Source organism: Sceloporus undulatus, chromosome 1 (assembly GCF_019175285.1).
Source record: "Sceloporus undulatus isolate JIND9_A2432 ecotype Alabama chromosome 1, SceUnd_v1.1, whole genome shotgun sequence".
NCBI lineage: Eukaryota > Metazoa > Chordata > Lepidosauria > Squamata > Phrynosomatidae > Sceloporus > Sceloporus undulatus.
Window position 1 is genome coordinate 292,809,308 of NC_056522.1, and position 21,534 is coordinate 292,830,841.

The window sequence follows — 21,534 nt, forward strand, 5'->3', positions numbered from 1 at the left end:
GTTGAGCCTTTATTTGTTCAATTAGTATCTATAGGTCATGGAAAACTCTTCCTTTATACCTAAACTACCAGTGTTTCTAGGAAGTTTCACATTTTCATTGCTCCTAATGGGGGGAAAACATGAAATCCATATATAAGTAATTAAGTGAAGTTGCTACACTAATGTATTTGTTGTGCACACATGCACATACATGTACAGATGAATGTTCAACTCTCTGTATAATGGTATTTTGCTTTCCTCATTTAAAAAGCCCCTCAGTGTTAGATGATGAAGCATAACTCAGAAAAGAGCAAATAGTTTAAGCAAATCTTTATTGGTTTGAAGAAGAGCTCTCACGTGTTAGCCGCCCCCAAACTGTCTCTCTATTGCAAGCCTCTCTTCTTAGGGGTACCTGTCAGAAGGATATCCCTTTCCTAAAGCTTCTCCGTGCCTAAATATGCACTATTACGTCTAAACTCAGAGTAAAGCAGGAGAGTAAAGCAGAAATTCATTCAAAGGCTTCCAGCTGGCTTCAGTTTCTAGAATTTCCACCAATGAGTGATTGTATCCCTCATCTAGTAAATAATCCTGCCAACAGTTACACCAAATGCTAAAACAAGGAGTGCTATTCAAGACTAGTAACTTTAAGCATGAGACTACATTTTTAAAATCCTCTGAACATTAAATATAACCCAGATCGTAACTGCATATGTAACAGAAAAGCTGTAACTGATAAAATATAGATTGCATTAAATATGAACTGCTAATAGAGAGATTTGGAAACAGGAATTTAATATTCATGAAGTCGTTGGAGCATGCTCAAGGGAATTATTAGAGACTGACCCAGCTGTTTTCAGTGTGTTCTGGGACCTATCATATAATGAACAGCTGGGACATATAGACTCTTTACACATCCCCCCGGAATTATCAGTTTCAGTAGAACTTATTTCAGACTTAGGGCCTATTCAAATGTAGTACTTCCTATCTGTAAATCACAGTTTGGTGATGTGAAATGTTTTGGGCATGTGCAGCCTCCTGCCTCCCTGCTCTCACAGAAAATTCCCCCCCCCCCTTCTGTGGTTTGCATTAATTACTTTTTCACCATTATTTATTATTATTATTATTAACCTTTATTTATGAAGCGCTGTAAATTTACACAGCGCTGTACATGCAATCTTTTTAGTTAGACGGTTCCCTGCCCTCAGGCTTACAATCTAAAAAGACATGACACAGAAGGAGAAGGGAGTGGTGGAGGGAAAGGGTAAGAGGTCCAGCAGTTCCTCTCAATCTCCGAGGTCTGGACCAAGGCAGATGGACTGGAGGGAGGGCAAGGCTTCATAATGGATGGTTAATCATTATCCAGAGAAAATACATAATCACAAGTAGGATAATACATATACAGTACATAGGAATACAGGAAATGGATCGATAAACAGCCAACAACAGAACATCAGATAGTAAGCGACAATTATGCGATGCCTGGGAAAGCTTCTCTGAATAGGATGGTTTTCAGCTCCGTTTTGAAGCTGGTTAAAGAAGTGATGGCTCTTGCTTGTGGAGGAAGAAGGTTCCAGGAGTGAGGGGCAGCAAGTGAAAAGGGGCGAATCCGGGATGGGGCAGAGGAAATCCTGGGCTGAGACAGGAACCCTTGACTACCAGAACGGAGGGCCCTGGTGGGAAGGTGAAGAGAAAGAAGGTCTGATAAGTAAGGAGGGGCCAGTCCATGGAGGGCTTTGAATGTCGACAGCAGGAGCTTATACTGAATGCGGAAAGGGAGAGGGAGCCAGTGAAGGGATGCCAACACAGGAGAAATGTGGTCAGAGCGGTGGGTGGAAGTGATAATGCGTGCAGCTGAATGCTGGACAGAGATTAAAGGACGGAAACCATCTGGTTTCAGAACTGGTCTGCTGTAAATGCTCAGGGTACCATTAAAATCAACCATGTTTTTGTTCCCCGTTGTCAACCAGTAAACAGACCTCCCAACTCGGGTCCCTCTTAGAGCCGAATTCTGGGCAGCTTCAGGGCAGCGGAACAGGCCAGCTCTAAAAGCTGCCGTCCACACATTTATGCACCTCATGCTCCCATGATGCCCTGAAGCTGCCCAGAAGTAGGCAGCTGCCCAGATGTGGACAGGTTCCAGATGCTGCAATGGTGTGGGGCTTTGGCTGTGGTGGAGCGGGAAAAGCTGCCCCTTTCCTGCCGTATTTTTGCCATAGCCCCAATCTGTCTTAACAAGGGGCAGCTTCAAACCACCCCTTCTGTGGGTCTGTTTAACCCCTTAGTGTTAAACCCCTTAGTGTTAGACAATTGTGGTGAGATCAGGGAACACTTTTCGGCCCCAGGACTTTTCCATGAGCTTTACCAAAAATGCCAAAAATGAAATGAAAAAAGCCTGGAAGTTGCTGAAAGTCTAAGTGTGGTTTTAAAAAAGTTTTTTTTTTTAAAATTGTAATGTGGGGGCCTGCAAGCTATCTAAAAGATGAACTCCCTTTCCTGGAGACTTCTAGGAAAGGGGATTCACATACATGTCTGTGTGTCTCTATGTGCAACTAGTGTGTGTACATACAAAGTTATTGTTGTTGCTTTGTGCCTTCTAGTCATTTCTGAATTATATAGACCCTCAGGCAAACCAATCACATGTTTTCTGGACAACATCTGCTTGGAAAATTAGTGCCACTGCCTTTCTCTGAGGCTGAGAGATTGGACTTGGCCAAAGTCACTCACTGGATTTCCATGGCCCAACAAGACTTGGACCCTGACATGTCTCAGTCCATCACGCAAATGCCTATAGTTTGGAGGGCAGCATGTGTAACTGAGAGTTACAAAAACAACCTTGAGGGCAGCATGTGACCCCCTGAAATGCACTTTTTTCACACTTGGCCTAAGTGAAAACTAGGGGATGGAGCTATATCTTTACAGATACAGCAGTTAACCCCAGTGAAAGCCAACGGGGACATTCTTATGTGAAATGCAAATGAGTGGAGGGAAAGGACCACAAAACCCTCATTTTCTTATGTCTTATGTGAAATGCAAATGACTGGGGAAAAGAACCACATTTTCATTGTTATTGTATAATTCTTTTCTTCTAAGGCAGCAAACATATTCTGTTGCCTAAACTACCAAACAAACAAACCTATGCTGTGCATAGAGATCGGAACCAATGTCTTGATTTTAATTATATTTAAAACAAACTCAAGTTGAAACATAGAGTATCTTTTCCCCATATTATGTTATGGTATTTTCCTGAAAAAGATATGGAAAATAGAACTTCTGCTGCAGTTCCCCACCCCTTTGCTGCTTTCCTAGAGTTTTCACTCTGTGATAGGTGGCAACAGAGTGAAGTGACAGCAACAGTAAAGTGGGAGGGAATAACTGAAGATGAAATCCAGGATGCTGACATGCTGTTTCATGGTTTGAGGCAGGTAATGAAAGGAAATCCAGCAGACAGTTAGGGGGAGAGTGGGCATGACAGGACAGGAGAATACACATGGAGAAAATAAAAGGGAGGGAAGAATAGATTGAGGAGGAGAGGGTGGCAAAGGGAGGGCACACAGAGAAAGATGCAAAGTACTGTACAAGAATTGACAAACTGGTGGACAGATACATGGAGAAATGAAAGAGAAACTGGAAGGGAACACAGACACTGACACACAGATTAGGTAGATAAAAGATGGAGGAAAAAACAGCATACCAGATAAGGACAGCAATAAAATTACAGACATAGAAAATGAATGTAGATGATGACAAATTTGAAAGAGGTAAGAGGAAAAGGTGGGGAGACTGAGCAGTTTAGGTGAAAAGGAGGGGAATTCAATTGGTACTTGAAAAAAACAAAACAGGATTCACAAAACCAGAGATCATTCTATATGTAATATGATTAATTTTTAACATTTTAGTATGTATAATATTGGCTGGAAATATAGAGAATAGTATTGTAATTACGGTATCTTCATTCTAAAGAACAGAACTGCTACTCAAAAAGCAGTTAATATCATTTTTGCTAGCCAATCCTTTCTGTGTGTATTAATCTATAAACTTGCTCAGTGAGTGAAACAGCTTCCTATTTCTTTCTATCCTAAACTCACAGCAAGAACATGGGGAGGAAAAAAGAGAAAAACATCTGTAGGATTTTTCATCTCCATTCTGGTAAGGGTTTAAGTCTTACAATGTAATGTAAATTTACACACCAAATTAAAATTAAAACAAGTATTTTAAATATCTTATTCAAAATAAGCATAATTAATGTACAGTTTTTTTCCAGCTTTTAGTGAACAAAGCATTATTCACTTTTAAACTAATTTCCTTATCTTTAGTTTCGATGCAATCTACAAAAGAGCAAGTCTGAAACTAAACAAAAAGAATTATTTTAAAATATTTATAAATTTACAAATGCACTCTTCTCTTTAGAACTTGAATTCCAAAGCAGTATGTTACATTTGTTTTCAGCAGGTTTTTTCATATGGCTTAATCCCCCCCCCCCCCCGCTTTAGCATTTCAGTGGTTAAATTTAAAAAAAGAAAGAAAATGAAAATGTAACAGCCCTCCTAACTACAGAATTCCAGTCTGTGAGCAATGATAGAATCTTTGCAATTTAGCTGGAGCAATTAATAACCTCTGATGTCAACAAAAATCAATTCAGCCATAACATGGTAACCTATGTACTTCTTTTGATTCACTTGGTCAATCATATGAACGCTACTTTGAATACTTGTGACTACTTAGCATTGTTTCATATCCTACTTTAATGGAAAACATTTTTTAAAAGGCTGTACATGAAATTAAATTATGATCTGTGAGGCAAAAAAATATATTTGGAAAGAAAATGTTACCTCCTCAAAAAATGAATAACCACTCTATGCTACAATTCCCAAAAACTGCAAGTTTAAAAGGAAAAGGGGAAGGAACCTGGAATATAACCATTAGTAACACAACTTAGTATTTCTAAACTGAATGAATATGCCCTATTTCCTCCCCAAAGAGCATTCTGTAGGTTCATGAACACAGAAGATGTGGAAAACCTGAGCAGTAGAGGGGTTAAAAGAACCATGTGAAACCAACAATCACAGTTTGTTGTATATAAGAATCTCACTACCACATCCTTCGTAAATACTGTGGGGCAACCAAGGAGGAAGAACATTCCAAGAACGTAATATGCTGCAAAGGTCATTTTAAACAAACAGATTAGTGTAGAAATCAAAATTAAAAGCAGTCTCTGGCTAATATAACTTTAACCAGAAGTTTTCAGCCAAGTCATTCCACTGTGAATCTTACCTTTATGAAACAACTATTGCATTGGTTCCAAGAGTAATCATGCTTATAGCAGACTTAATAAAATGAATGGAACTTCAGTTAATTATGACTAATGTAAGTTCCATTAATTTCAGTGAGTACTTTTTTGGAGTAAGTCTGAATCCAATCCATTGCCTTCATCATCATACTGGTAACTTCTTAAAAAACTTTTATCAGTCATATTTTCACTCCATCATGTTTCCAAACTGCTTTTTATAGTGGATTGGTTTTTTTTTTTTTATCTTTGCAAAAATCCTGTATGCAAAGTGAGGCTGAAAGACCATAATTTCTCAATGCCATCAAGTGAGTGAGATGTCAAATCTAAAATCCAAGAATCAATCACAAAACTCAAACTGACAGTACCACACTAGCTTATTCCACAACTCTAGGATGGCTTCTCCTGCACTTTGAACAATAAGATTTGAATTGTCCTGCACTTCACTTCCATTGTGAAGAATAGCCTGGGAAAATCTGGTATGTCCACTGACAATTCTAACTGTCCATGTATGTGTATGTGCCTTCAAGTTGGCTGTCGACTTATGGTGGCCTATACATTATTCTTTGTTGTTGTTGTTAATTGCCCTTGAGTCGATTTTGACCCATGATGACCCCATATATGATACATCTCCAAGACTCCTTGTCCTCCACTGCTCTGTTTAGGTTCTGTAAACTCATACCTATGACCTCCTTAATAGAGTCCATCAATGCAGCTTTCCCTCTTTCTGCTTCCCTCCACCTTTGCTAGCATTATTGTTTTTTCGAGTGAGTCTTGCCTTCTCATGATGTGTCTGAAATATGATAACATGGAGATTTCTAGTTTGATTTGCTCTAGGACCCACTGTTTTGTCTTTTTGGCTGTCCAAAAGCCAGCAATCTTCTCCAGCACTACATCTAGAATGAATTGATTTTCTTCCTATTTCCTTTCTTAACTGTCCAGCTCTAATATCCATACGTGGCAATAGGGAAAACAATGGCTTGTACAATTCTGACTTTTGTGTTCACTTGTATATCTTTGCAGTTTAGTGTCTTTTCTATTCTTTCATAGCTGCTCTCTCCATTCTTAATCTTCTTCTGATTTCCTGGCTGCAGTCCCGGTTTCTATCAGTGTTTGATCCCAGGTATGAGAATGCTTTTACTATTTCTATTTCTTCATTGTCTAGATTCTCCATGGTCATTGTCTAGATTCATAATGTCTAGATTCTCCATGGTCATTATTTTTGTTTTCTTTATGTTCAACAGTAAGCCTGCCTTTGCACTTTCTTCCTTGTCTTCCTTAGTAGTTGTTACAGGTTTTTGAGGTTTTCTGCTAGTATTATGGTGTCGTCTGTGAATCTTAGATTGTTGATATTCCATCCTCCTATTTCCATTTCTCTTTCTTTTGTGCCCAAGCCTGCTTTTCTTACAATATGTTCTGCATATAAGTTAAACAGGTAGGCTGATAAGGTGCAGCATTGGCATTTTTCTTAGGAAAGGAATATTCAGAGGTGATTTTTGCCAGAGGTAAAATATAGGTCATAGCACCTGGTATTCCTTTGTGGTCTTCTGTCCAAGTACTAACCAGAGCTGGCCCTTCTGATGAGATTTGGAGCCTTCATGAATAGAAAGAATTATATTCTTATGCAAGAATTCATCTATAAACCAGCAGTGGTAGGATGATACCTGGGTCTCTGAGCATCATCCTGTGATTAGTTAGTTATGGATGGTTTCCAATTGTCATTATATTCATTCTTAAAAGTAACTTCCCAAGCCCTGCTTAACAATACCATTTGCAAAGTGCACATTTTTGGTCTGAAGTTGCTCACTAGTTAAAAGCTGGCCTCAGTCAAGTGTTCCTGATCTGGCAACTGCTCAAAAGGGCATTGTTTTCCACTCATAATATCACATTCCTCCCACGGCAAAATGACTTCATGAACCTTGCCAAATTCTAAATGTTCACTGCAGCCAACCACAGGAATTCAGTCTCTTTGGAAAGGTATAACAAAACAGATGCTTTTCAAGAACTGTGTGTGGAATATACAGCTTCTGTACCCAGTCAGTGCAACTCCTGAAAAGTCTGACAAAGCCTCAATCTATGCATTGATAAATTTAATACTGTAGGGCTCATAATTATTTTTCCAAATAATAGTCATTACTACAGGTGGTTTGTATCCATTTATCTACTGGGAATGGGTAAGCATATTTATTCTCTTATATAAAAATAGTCCCTGTTCACAGTATTCCATGAAAAAAGTAATACAAAGCAGGTATTTTTAAAAGGCCATCTTAACTAGAAAGGCATATGAGATGGGTACCATGAGGTGTACCAAGTCACACAGTTTAAGTAGGAATTCTCTTCTAGGATAAAAACAAAGGCTGTCTTTCTTTACTGGGGAAAGTAAAGAGAAAGAGAGAGATGCCTTGAGGCACACATGGCACTCCAACTGGAAACTAGGTGATTATCCTTTTGTTTCTAAAACAATACCTATTCATTTGTTAATGAAAGATTCAAAAGCTCAGAGCATAAAAGAGACTTCTTAAATTCAGCTCCTAGGAAGAGAAAACCCACAGAGCCTCTTAAACTGTATTATAAACAAGACAGAATAGCTGTTTTCATTGTTTTCCTTTGGGACTCCACCAGATACTGACATCATGGCATAAGAAATTCCAGGAATGATATAACTATGACAGCATGGTATAGTATCAAATTGTCTGCAGAAGAAAATTGGGGCAAGTTACTGCACGATGAAGCTTAAATTTAGGGTCCTCATGATTTTACTACGAAGAACTATGCACAGGGTGGTGGTGGGGATATTTTTGTCCAAAGAGCCTAGATATTGTACAGGTACTAAATCCCATTTCAACTTGGAACCTAAGTAGGAATCTAAGCAGGTTAGTGTTTTGATGAGAGACCACCAATGAATGCCAGGTGTTGTAGGATATATTTTACAGGATGAAACTAGCAAAACCACTTCTGAGTATTCCTCACTAAGAAAATCGTAAAAAATTCATGAATTCATGGGGTCATCACAAGTTAAATAGGTGACTTGAAGGCACATTTACACATACAAAAAAGTTGTGGCAAATACTTAACTGGTAGAACTTGTTTTCTGGGAAATATTCACCCCAGGTTTGCCTAAGAAAGCAAACTGCCTTAAGGGAAGAGATAAATCAGGAAATGGTAACGTGTCAAACCCAAAAGTCAGATTAGCACTATCTGACCAAAACAAGAACAGTAAACTGCAAAGATTTCAAAAGGAGATACCACCTCTGTGGGACGTGCACTGTTTTCAAGACCTGTAGTTGTTAAATTGAGAATACTTTTGCAATTCTGGTAGTTGGGATCCATATCAGGGATACACTGGGGGGCACAAACATGATGGTGGAGGACTCACACTTGGTACAATCTAGCTAAAAGATCTACTGCATAATTGACATATTATATTGAAATAAGTAATATTTAAAAGTGTTTATGTCCTTTGGCTGATTCAGAACTATTTACTGGTGTGTTCATAAGTGAACAGTATTTAATTAAGTGAGTGAATGGTTTTAAGCTTCTCAAAGCAGCTTCCAAATATAATGCAATAATCACAAATAAAAAGAAAGTATCCTTACTAAAATGTGGCAAGAATCCTATTTGTCACAATGAGAGGAGTCCCCTTCAATCAATTATTGGATAGTGAGTTGACACATAGGTAAGTTCCATTTATTTAATGAGTTTACTCTAATCAGGAGTAACAATAGGCCTATGTTAGAAGTTTAAAGTAGATCACAAAAAAACCCATTAAAGTACAATTCCCTTAACAAAACCTTTAGAATACGCTTTAGCTCAGCATAAAAAAAAAATTCTGAATTCTAAACCAGCAGTTTCTTTGCCTACAATTCTACATAGAAAATATGTATTTTTAAAGTTGTGGTCCAGGGGAATGGAAGTTCATAACAGCCCAGTCCAATACTGTCAATGCTTATACACAGTAATTACTATTTCATATTCTCTCCTAATATTTGTTTTTGGCACAGTGGAGTGTAAATGAAACCCAGTTTTCATTATTTTTGCCACAGCAGAATCACTATTAGGGACATAAATGACTGTACATTTCTACCGAATATATCTAGTATGATCTATAAATGTATTTCCAGATCTGATTTATGCAATATAATGATTTATTGTGCAAAAATATCACTGTTGAGATAAAAAAAACCTTCTTAACCACAACCTTGGTACCATTATTGCTCATTCTGCTTAGCAGAACCCTTATATTATTTCTCAATTTGTAGTTTAAATTTCATGTTGTTCTTCTACAAACACGTTTTTATTACAATATGACTATTCCCAATAATGTCCCAATAAGTTAAGTACAACCTATCAAGGACACTTCAAAGCTACTGAAGTTCCATGTTCTGCTGATACAGGGCATGTCTGCTAATTGTCCATCCAGTTTCTTTGTACAATTCTCTGCCAAAGGAGACTCTGTTACCTGTGTGGCAGTGTGCATATCGCTGTTGTGTGGTTCAGTTTCATGTTATCAGGAAATTCTTCCTAATATTTGGGGAAAATCCTGTTTCTTGTACTTTGAATCAATTGCATTGCATTCTGTCTTTTGGAACAACGGCAAACAAATTCGCCCCCCACATGCCTTGGTCTCAAGTGTTTCTCTCTTGAAAACTTCATGAAAAGCTTTTTATCACAAAAATTTATCTTATCATTCATGGATCAGCACCAGTACAGGGACCACCACTTTGAGGAACACAAATCTAAGGAAGAGAACTTCAGATATTTCATTATATTTCCTTTTTATTGTCTCTTCTCCAGCCAAACATAACCAGTTCCTTGAGCCTTTCCTCATAGGGCATGGTGCCAAGTTTCCTCTTTGTCTTTAACATTCTGCTTTTGACAAATTCCCATTTGTTGATATCCTTTTTAAACATTATTGCTCAGTACTGGACACAGTATGCAGGTGTGGAAACACGAAACTCTGCAGAAACTGTAAACTTTGAGGAGGGATTACTTGCCCCCATTTTTTTCCTCAAGCACAATTCACCAGCTTTTTTTCTGAAATCAAAAAAGGAATGGGGATGGTGGGCAGAAACCTCAAGTGAAATATATTCTCTTTTGGATTAGTGTCTTTAGTAGAGTATATATTCATAATTTTGACTGTACAGTATTAATACTGCCAAATAATACATTTGATATGCTGTCAAAGTTATGAATCAAGTATTTTACATGGCTTAAACTGTAAAATAAGTTTGGTGTTGCCATGAAAATAAATATGTCATATATTTCAATTTCCATCAAATTTCCATTTTTTCCCATAGTTTCAAAATTTTGAGAAATTCTATACTTCTATTTAAGTGATGCCTACAAATCCATCCACCAGTAGCTCTGTTTAGCTCATATTTTACCAGCTTCACCAGTGAAAATATTTTTCTTCCTGGGAGGTCTATCTATCTTACATGGCTTGGTATCTATCCTGTTGATGCAATCAACATGACCTAGTTAATATGTAATTTTCATGTATTGCTCCACTGTATTTTTCTAACGTGGCTCTCCATGATGAATAAATTATCTAACTGACAACAGTCCATTAAAAGTAGTTTCCTTATAGCTAGAAGCACTCTCTTTGCATTTCGAAGCAGTCTCTTTGCATTTCACCAGGTATCCCAGGGTTTGCTCTCTTTCTATATCTTTACAGTCAGGTTCTCCCCCACATATTATGAAAGGGTTCAGGATTTGCTTTAACCACCATTTACAACTCTGTGCTCAATTACACAACAACATCGAGGGTTGAGCTTAGAAGCCTAACATCCTAGAGAAAAAAACCTGAGCCTGGTCTGTTAGGAGTAGAAAATATCATCAAAAAGAGCAGTTGTCAAGAGAAGAGGAAAATATTACAGTTCTATATCAGCATATCTAAGTTACGTGTGGCCAAATACCAGGATATATGGTAATTCCAGAGTCTCTCTCACTATTATAAAGCCCTACTGGATTTATGCTGGATCAATATAAATTAACAAGAGAATCCAATAATGTATTTAAAATATATCTGCAATTCAATAATTTCCAGGACAGTTGATAATAATAACACATAAAAGACCATTTAGTTGGCTAGCTGTCTCATAGTGTATTTTTCACACATGGCATGATCTGTCTTCTCAGATGGAAGGGAAAAAATCATGGATACACCAAGGATTGATTGTCAAGATCACAACTGCCACATAATTGCAGGGCAGTTGATGGTCAGGGCTCTTGGGTATCTTTCATTCATAGGGACGCCATAAGTCAAAGTCAACTTGACAGCAAATAACAGTAAGAATAATATTATAACCATTATTGACTCCTAATGCGCTTCATTATCATATTGTTTGCCAATGTTTGTTGTTGTTGCTGTGCACTGTCAAGTTGTTTCCTATGTATGGTGACCCTAAGGCAGCAGTACTATCACAGGGTTTTATCTATTATTAAGCATGAAATTCCATTTGTTAACCAGTTAAAGACAATTTAGACTACACTATACACAATATTTATATGGATTGCAGAAGCACTGCAGCTGCAACAAAATTTAAGCTAGGATCATTGTGAATCCCAGTACCTAGGATTTAAATCCTAAATGTATTGCAATGTATTGTTCCTAGCTTTTAGATTAGAGACTCAAATTAGTTTCAGTAGTGTCTGAGCCTGAAGCAACATGAAGAACTTCATTGTATGTCCATCAAAATGTAAATGAGAAAATAACAGCAACATAAGCAGATAAGAGTGGAACGTATGGACAAATGCTGCAAATATTCATAGGTTGAATAAATTGTGCATATTATCCTCATATTACCCTGTTGACACAAGAACAGTGATGTGCCACCTAGAATACATTTTGGCACATCGCTGTTATACTTGTCTATCTTTTGAATGAAACTGGCTTAACATGTTTGCTCATGCAATTAATTTTTACTAATGAACCAAGGGAGTTCAACCCATTTGTCATATGTTCAGATGTCACCTATGACTCAAATTTATAAGAACTGTCTTCACTGAAAAGAAAAATCAAGCTCTTGTTGCTCCTAACAAGAATTAGAACAATGGATAATCTGTTTTAGATTAGGTACCAAGTAAGGGCCCTTTTAGCAAACTTTTAAAATTGTCCTCCCCCAAACTTGGATTTGAAATACAGTTGTTCAGCATGGTTATATTGTTCTGCCCCAATGAGAGAAATACCAAGCTTATTCTTATTCATAAGATAATGAGAAGTCTCATCCTACATCTAGCTTGTTGTGGTGGTTTTTTGGTCTCCTGCAGAAAGGATGCGTAACAAAGCATACTGAAATCCAGTATATGCTCCTCAGATACTTTTTATGTGGTCCCCAATGCCAGTATGTGTGTGCATGTCTTCAAATCGCCTGTTGACATATGGTGACCCCATGAATTTCATAAAGTTTTCTTCAGTAAGGGAATATGCTGAGCTTGTTTTGCCAGTTCCTTCCTCTGTAGCCTACAGCACCTGGTATTCCTTGGTTCCCATCCATGTACTAACCAGAGCTGACCCTGCTTAGTTTCCAAGAGCAGACAGTATCTGGTGCCTTCAGGGTGTTTAGGCCCCCAAATCCAGTAGGAAACCATTAATTCTTACTGCAGCCCAGTCAATCTATGATTTAAAGATATGGAAAGGGGAAGAAGAGAACAGAGATGCTGGTAAGGCTAGAAGTGAAGGTAGAACACTGTTGTGGTAAGCTGCTGTCAAACTGATTTCGATTTATGGCAGTCCTATGAATGAGAGACCTCCAAGTCACCCAATCTTCAACAGCCCTGCTTGGGTCTTGCAGATTCAGGGTTGTGACTTCTTTGATTTTGTCTGTCTGGAAGGTGGTCTTTCTTTTTTCCTCCTGCCTTCTACCTTATCAAGTATAATTGTCTTTTCTAGAGAGTCATGTCTTCTTATGATATGCCCAAAGTACAACAGTCTCAATTTAGTCATCTTGACTTCTAGGGATAGTTCCGCCTTGATTTGTTCTATGAACCAATTGTTTTTTTTAACAGTCCACGGTATCCGCAGAACTCTTCTCCAGCACCTCATTTCAGATGAGTTGATTTTCTTCCTATCAGCTGTCTACACTGTCCAGCTTTTCATAGCCATATGTAGTAATGGGGAATATTATAGCATAGACCATCCTGACTTTTAGTATTCAGCGGCCCGATTTAGACGGGCCTTTGCAGCGCCCCGTCACATGCTAGGGGTTGGCCGAGGATGCACCGTCCATATTGGCCTCACCCCTAGCACATGACGGGGCGTCGAAATGACAGCGGCCAGTACACACGGGCGCCGCCATTTTGACGTGACGGACACATAGCATCCGCACATCACGTCACACTTGCAACATCACGAGTGCGCCATTTGCTCACTTGGGCATCACAAGCATGATGCAAAAAGAACCCGCTCTTTGCAGGTTCTTTTTCTGCCACTGGGAAGCCTCGCCATTTGGCGGCTGAGGCTTCCTACTGGCAGAAATGGAGGCGGTGGCAGACTTCCCTTTTTGGGCGGTCTGTATCCCACAAGTGATATATTTTTATACTTCAGGATCTTAGTAGCTCCTCTTCCAAGTCCTAGTCTTCTGATTTCTTGTCTGCAGTCTCCAAGCTGATTAACTACTGAGCCAAAGTATGAAAAATCTTGAACTATTTCAATGTCATTATTGTGTACTTTAAAATTATGTATGTCATCTGTGTCATTATTTTTGTTTTCTTAATGTAGAACACTACTGAATAAAAAAGTCAGCATAGAGGACTGCAGAGAAACTTCCAAATTGGTTAGGCAAGGAAAACAGTCTAGAACAGGGGTAGGCAACCTGCGGCCCGCGGGCCGGATGCGGCCCGGCGAGGCCTTGGGACCGGCCCCAGCCCGGTCCTGCTGATTGCCACCGGGGCCTTTGGCCTCTCGCGTGCAGGGACAAGGGGGGCAATTGTCTATAGACGCCTTAGAAACATGCATTTATATTAACATTTTTTTAAAAATCAGCAATTTTTTTGCGTGTCCTCCACTTTTTTAAAAAAAGTGTCCACCATTTGAAAATGTTGTCCTACATTTGTCCCGGTTTATTTATTTATGTAAATTTTTTTTAAATTATTTAAACATTTGTTTTTTGGCTTCGGCCCCCCAGTTGTCTGAGGGACAGCAACCCAGCCCCCGGCTCAAAACGGTTGCCTACCCCTGGTCTAGAATGTGTCTGTTTCCTCTGACATGTGCATATTTATCTGTTTGGCTATCCTAATATGGTTGTTCTTTTTAGAAATATGTTCTTAATAACTGTTTTATCTTGTTAGCTTACTAAATCCTGAGGCCTCGTTATTCATCCCATCCCATCCCATCCCATGCCTAATTACATATTATCCACCATAGAAAATTGTACTGGGGTGTTTAATAGGGGCAGCTAGAGAATAAAGGCTTCCATTTGGTGGCAATAGTGAGGATGAAAAAAACACACACACTGAATTTGCTGGTTTGCTTTCCCTCTTTCCTTCTAACATGTTCAAGTAATAGCATATGGATATATTCAAAGCATTCTTATCCCCTCTAATTGCAAACTATGGTTCCTTCTTTTGCTTTCCTCATGTGCAAAGCTTATGCTTGTTACATAGCAGGTTGCCTTTTAAAAGCACTGCATTTCTGTTTTGCTTGACCTCTATAAACATTTTCCAGAAATGATTCTAAGCCCTATGCAAGAACTTATATCCGAGAACTAAAGTAGGGCATGGGAAGTGGGCACATATGTAAGCCCTGCCACAAATGTCCCACTGTGCAGACCTTTGCCTGTTTAGCTCAATGTTTACAGAACTTGTGTAATTGTGAGACCTGACAAGAAAGGGTCCCCAATCACAAGATGGCTGTAACCCCTATTTAGAACTTTGCATTAACTGGGAAAAAAAGATCTGGAAAGTTGTTGGGCATTCATGGCAGGTCTTTCATGCCCCCCCCCCCCATCAACCCCAACTTTTGCCCTGCACTGGAGCAAGCAAACACTAGCCCAGAGCTCTATGACTCCCACTTATTTCAGATGTGGAACTCAAATATTAAATAACACAGTGCCAGTTGAACTTCATCAAAAAGGACTGCTTATGAGTTTTATGCATTCCTAACATATATTTATAACAAAAACATGAATTAAATTTTAAGAAAGAGGCAGTGTGGTGTGAGAGCTAGTGTGGTGTCGTGGTTGGAGCATTGGACTATGACTGGAGATCAGGATCAGAATACCCATTCAGCTATGGAAATCCACTGGGTGACTTTGGACAAGCCATTCAGAAGATTATCACACATGGACTTACCATCTGGCAACTGCTGCAGAAACGTTAGTGAAGCGCATGTGTGTGTAAGCCTGGTGCACTTCCCCGGCGTCATAGAATCGTCAGCTCCCTCTAGCATCATGGAATCTTTCAGGGAGCGTGAATTTCTTTGTGTTAAGAGGAAATCCATGCTCCATGAACGATTCCATGACGCTAGAAGGAGCTGATGATTCCATGAGACTGGGGAAATGCGCCAGGCTTACACATGCACATGCTTCCCTAATGTTTCCACGGCAATTACCAAACGGTAAGTCCATGTGTGATAATCTTCATATTCTCAAACTTTCCCAGCCTTAACTCCTCTGAACATACCTGGCAAGAAAACCCTGTGATAGGTTTGCCTTAGAATTGTCATAAGTCACAAATGTCTTGAAGTCACAGAAAAACAACAAAAAACATTAATAAAAGTATGGATACTTGTGGAAATAACAGACCTGTCCTAAAATAGTCACACCACTTCTGTTCCCCTCAAAGAAAAAGAGATGAGACAGCCAATCAAGTTATGCTATGCTAGAATCAAAACTGTTTTTCTGTTTTTCCACAAGATATGGCATCTATTTCCAAAGGTGTGTTACTTTACAAAAACACAGAGCAAATATTGTAGCACTGAACACTATCAGTATGACAAGTTGACATACTTCTTGATTTATCTTACAATGATTAGTCTAGAAAAATGTAATGTTCATTTATCAAGTTTAGAACAACAACATACTGATGGTCATGACCTATAAAGTCCTCTAGGGCTTAGTTACAGGCTATCTGACAAACCATATCTCTCTTTACAAGGATGCCTGAACCCTGAGATCCTAAGGAAAATCTGTTCTTTCAATTCACCACCCTCACAAGTACATTTGATAGGTACACTATATAGGTCCTTCTCAGTGGCTGCTCCTAGTTACTGGAACCCTTCCCAGAAGAGTAGAATAGCTCCTTCTTTTCTGTCCTTTGCTTTGTATTTCAATAGGCTTTCAGAACTGAAGGTTTTTGTAAGCGATGCTGTGCTGTCTAAAATTTTACTATTTCTAACCATTTTTAAAAATTATTTCTCAGTTTATTTGAAATTAATATTACTAGTAGTTTAATACTAATTTAATGTTTACTTTTGTGTGTTTTTAATTTTATTGTAGAGAGATCTTGTAGCACCTTTGAGACTGTGAAATACTTCTGAGGAAGAAGACTGAAGTCTATGAAAACCTATGCTGCCAACTTCTTTATTTCAGTCTCAAAGATGCTACAAGTTCTCTCTCTACATATTCATTCTACAGATTGCCATGACTATATCTTTAATTTTATTGTTATAAATTTAATTTATAGGTCACCTTGAGTCCCAGTCTGGGAGAGAGATGGAGTATAAAATAATGATAATAATATTAATACTTAAATGCAAAAACTTATTCTATATCATATTAGACAGTGAGAACATTGTGGCTTTTCTTCCTTCCGACTGATACTTTTTCTTCTCCATTCCCCCTTTGACAGCATCCTTACATCAGCATAAGTCCAAAATTATTCAGTAGCTTGTCTGCCGTTGTTAAAGGACACTTCTACATGGCTTTACAACTTCCCGCACCTGCCTTATGTATAGGAGCAGCTTTATTATTCTTTCATTCATTCACTCACTCATTCATTTATTGCCTTTTCTCTAATCCTGAAACTGTGGTTTAAAAATAAATACAGATAAACTCATATATAAAAACATAAAAAATTAAATATAAGTACACTATCAATTGAATTAAAAACAATTAAAGACAATATTGAAAAGCAAGAAATAAGACCAACACAGGACAATAGCTACACTCAGAGTTTTACAACCATGGACTCGTCTTCTGCCTTTCTTCACAGGGCACAAAGGTTATGGTTTTTAAACCTTTCAGAGACACACAAGTCGCCTGTTTAAATTCTCAGTATTAGGCTTAAATACAAATGTTAAAAGAGGGACATGGCTACCACTCCTCAAAAATCACATGGCTTGAAGAATCTGGGCTAGGACTACTGTAGAAAGCCAAGTGGACAAAACAAATTCTAATAAGTCTTTATTCCAGAAGCACATGAGAAAAGAAAAGACTTCAGAGAAAGTCTCCACCTGCAGGATACAGTATGGGCAGCAGCTGGAAAAGTGAAGGTGCAGAAAGTATGGAATTGCAGGTAATCTTTCTGATCTATAATTACTGAATATGCAAAAAAAAAAAAAACCTTACCAAGCTTGTCACCACACATACACACACACACACACACACACTCTTATGAGGCAAGTTGGTGCTCTATTTATCTGACAAATTTTTTTGGACAAAATCCTCAAGAATACAGGATAAACCAATGCCAGTACTGTAATGTGGTTTTGAAATTAGGTACCCACTATCAAATCCATGTGACTGGACACTCAGAAATAATACTTGCCAACAAAATGTTATCTCTCTTTCTTTGTATGAAATTCACACAAACACACACACAAACAAAGCTGTCTTTCACTGGGATTGTGACAAAAATGGCTATGAGAAAAATGAATGGCACCTTTATAAAATTAAAATATATATGAAAAGAATTGTAGCTATTTTTGCAGAAAGAAAAGTGCATTTGACATATTTAAAAATATATAGCCACAATTACAACTGCCACAACATTGTGCAGAGCAGTTATGCAGATATGTTAGAACATTCACATAAAGATATCAGAGGCACAAAATTAAAAACAGGGACACTAACTAAATACAGAGAAGCTTTCCAGAGTCAATGAAAGTCTTAGTTCAGCACTGCCAAGATAGGAACACCTTTTTAAACCAAACTTTCACATTCCCTCTTACCTAGAGCAACAAGACCATGCCTGCTCAAAGTGCAAGAAATAATCTTACCTTGCCAGGTCATTAGGCCAAAGCACTTCTCCAGTTTGCTGCCCATGAAGAACCCTAGAGAAAGGGGCCAGATTTATTTTATAAGTTGACACCTTCATTTGGCTGCCATCAAAATATTCCACCAGGAAGGAGAAAAAAGAGCTGATGTTCTTAACACAGAGACTGTGGTACGAAAGAACAAGCCTGGTTCTCTCAAGAGCTCACTCAGTGGTTCTGAAAAAGGCTGGGAAAGAGGCAAGCTAGCTAGAAGGTGAACACTATAAACAGCCCGAGAAAGTAATCTGATCTCTCTGTGAAATTAACCTCTGAAGTGCTGTTAGTGAATGAGATTGAGCCATTCTGCCAGTGCTAAATCAGCTATGAAAGAGTTTCAGTGTAATCTGCTGGAGAGAGAGAGAAGGCTCTGAGAAATTTTAGATCAGATACTTTAGAGTTTCTGTAATGCAGACAGCACAGTCTGATCACAATGGCACAGCTTCCATCTCCTGGAAATAAACAAGCCTCATCACACAATCCTAACCTAAATTTATATCAATAATTAATTTAAAAATTCCAGTTAATTTAATTAGGTTGTTACAGGATGTAAAAAAAAAAGCTTTTTGTTAACTTCTAAAGAAAAGATCTCTAAAGCAGAGACAAGATTTCTGGCTCCTTCTCCCCATGGGTCTTTTGTGAAGGTGAAAGAGTACAACACAACTGGCTCTCTCAAAGAGCAACGTATCTCTGAACAAACACTTGCATTTGAATACACTGCATTCCTTTAATATTTGCATTTGCTGGATCCTATGTTGCCCAACTGCCTTGGCCTGTGAAACATTGGCCTTTTATGGACACAATGTATACATAGTATGTACCTAATTGCTATTATCTGAATAAGTAATATGAAAGAAATCTCCCGCAAAGAAAAAAGTACAGCATCAGGCCAAATCATTGGCTTGATCCAAAACAGTGTATGTATAAGCAGAAACGATTAACAGAAACAATGCCCTTTGCTTAATTTGACAATTTGTAATCTGTTTGCTGTACTACATGTACACCTACCACCTACATGTTCGGCTTCAGTGAAAACTGGTCTAATGTACTTCCATTGGCATGAAAACAGAGGAGTTCTAGAAACACTCTTGAGTAGTGTGAAGGGCTATGGAATTATTCCAATTGACCCAGGATTGCCTCTTGTACAGAGGAACACAATAGACACCTAGGAGATTATCACACAGAGGCTTACCATCCCCTAAAGCATCACTAAAGCGTCCGTAAAGTGCAAGGGTGTATCGCCAGACTTGCTTGTCCCCTGTGATTAAATCATCATGGAGGTGTCCCATCATTAAAGCATTCATGGAGCAGCCATTTCTCTGCATAATGGAAGTTCCTGTTATGAAGAGAAATGGCTGCTCCACAAACACTTCACTGACAGGACACCTCCGTGATGATTTAACCATGGGGAACAAATGTGACCGGCAATCACACCCTCATGCTTTATGGATGATTTAGCAACATTTTAGGGATGGTAAGCCTCCATGTGATAATCTACCTACTTATGTGCACAGAGACCGTTCTTATGGCCATATATGTTATCATCAGCAGCAACATTGTAGGAGGCTCTCAGACAGGAGATAGATTGTAAGGGCTAGCATATCCCTCTGTACATAGGAGGGGGTCCATTGAACTCCCCTTTACTGAATACAATACAATTCCATATTATGCCTTGAAGATAAAGGGTCATATCATATATTAAATCCAGTGTATAGTAGTGGTATGAGTGTTGTGGACTATAATTCTGGAGACCAGGGTTCGATTCCCAACTCAGCCATGAAACCCACTGGGTGACCTTGGGTAAACCTTGCCAAGAAAACCCATGATAGGGTCACCATAAATTGGAAATTACTTGAAGGCATACAACACACACTCATAGCTAACACTCTATTCTACTAACAAGTGAATGTGCAAGTAAATCATACTTTGGATACAATGGCTGGCATCCTGTTAGCCAGCCTCAGCTAGTGCAAATCCATTCAATTCGTTGTTGATCAGTGAGTCAACATGTAAGTAAATCCTATTGATATAATGGGTCTACTCTAGTCAGGACTAACAACTGGATTTACATGACATGAGACATCATAACTCATTTGAAAAGATAATAATGCCTGGTAAAACTGAACACAAGAGGAAAAGAGGAAGGCCACATCATGGGCAGATTGACTCTGTCAACGAAGCCATGGCTGTGGATTTGCAAGACCTGAACAGGGTTGTTGATCAGTGAGACTCATGGAAGTACAGTTGGTCCTCCACATCTGTGGTTTTTACTTTTGCAGATTTGATTATTCACGGATTTGATTAATATGTTCTCTCTAAGAATCTCTAGGTTGGCCCAGTCCTAACACTTAGACTAAAATAAGTAATGTGTGAATGTAACAAACCTGGCTAACATACAGATTATGAAGCTTACCGCACTGGGCTTGTGGGCCATTCTCGGAACGGCCTGGCAGGAAACAGAACGAGTGGGGGACGGATTTTACCGCACACTCCAGTCCCTCATTCTGTTCAGAACAGTTCTCAAAAATTGCCCCCTCTGGAACGGATTGAGAACGGAAGAGAGGGGGAAACGGAATGAGTGAGGGACTGGTGTGTGCGGTAAAATCTGTCCCCCACTCATTCCGCACTCGTTCCTGCTCCGGACCCAGGAGGACCTGTGCGATAAGCTCCTATGACTATTTGGAGTTTTCTTTTGAGCAATACATTTTGTCACAGATGCCTTGAATCACACTGGAAAAGTTACTACAGTGGTACCTCGGGATACGAAATACCCAGGTTACGAAATTTCCGGGATACGAAAAAATCCCATAGGAAATAATTGTTCCGGGTTACGAATGTTTTTTCGGGTTATGAAAAATTTTTTGGTGCTTTTCGGTGCTATTTCACACGGAATCGCGGCTTTTCCCCATTAGCGCCTATGGCATTTCGGCTTACGAAGGCTTTTCGGGTTACGAAAGCGGCCGCGGAACGAATTAATTTCGTAACCCGAGGAAGCACTGTATTGTCAAATTACACAGTTTGGACATATATCTAGTATTAACATCAGATTTTTTTTCTTTAATTTAATGTATTAAAAATACTC

General features: G+C 38.7%; 1 protein-coding gene across 11 annotated transcripts in view; it reads right to left on the reverse strand.

The window, feature by feature from the left end:
• The window catches only part of NAV2 (neuron navigator 2), a 783,367-nt gene that overhangs the window by 97,748 nt on the left and 664,085 nt on the right, over nucleotides 1-21,534 (reverse strand). For 7 of the 11 annotated variants that reach the window (XM_042439006.1, XM_042438971.1, XM_042438980.1 and 4 more), the window contains one exon: nucleotides 18,420-18,473. The exons of the other annotated variants lie outside the window; for them this stretch is intronic. In XM_042439006.1, coding sequence (XP_042294940.1) covers nucleotides 18,420-18,473 — 54 coding nt within the window. The remainder of the gene's footprint in view (nucleotides 1-18,419; nucleotides 18,474-21,534) is intronic. 11 annotated transcript variants of the gene reach the window in all.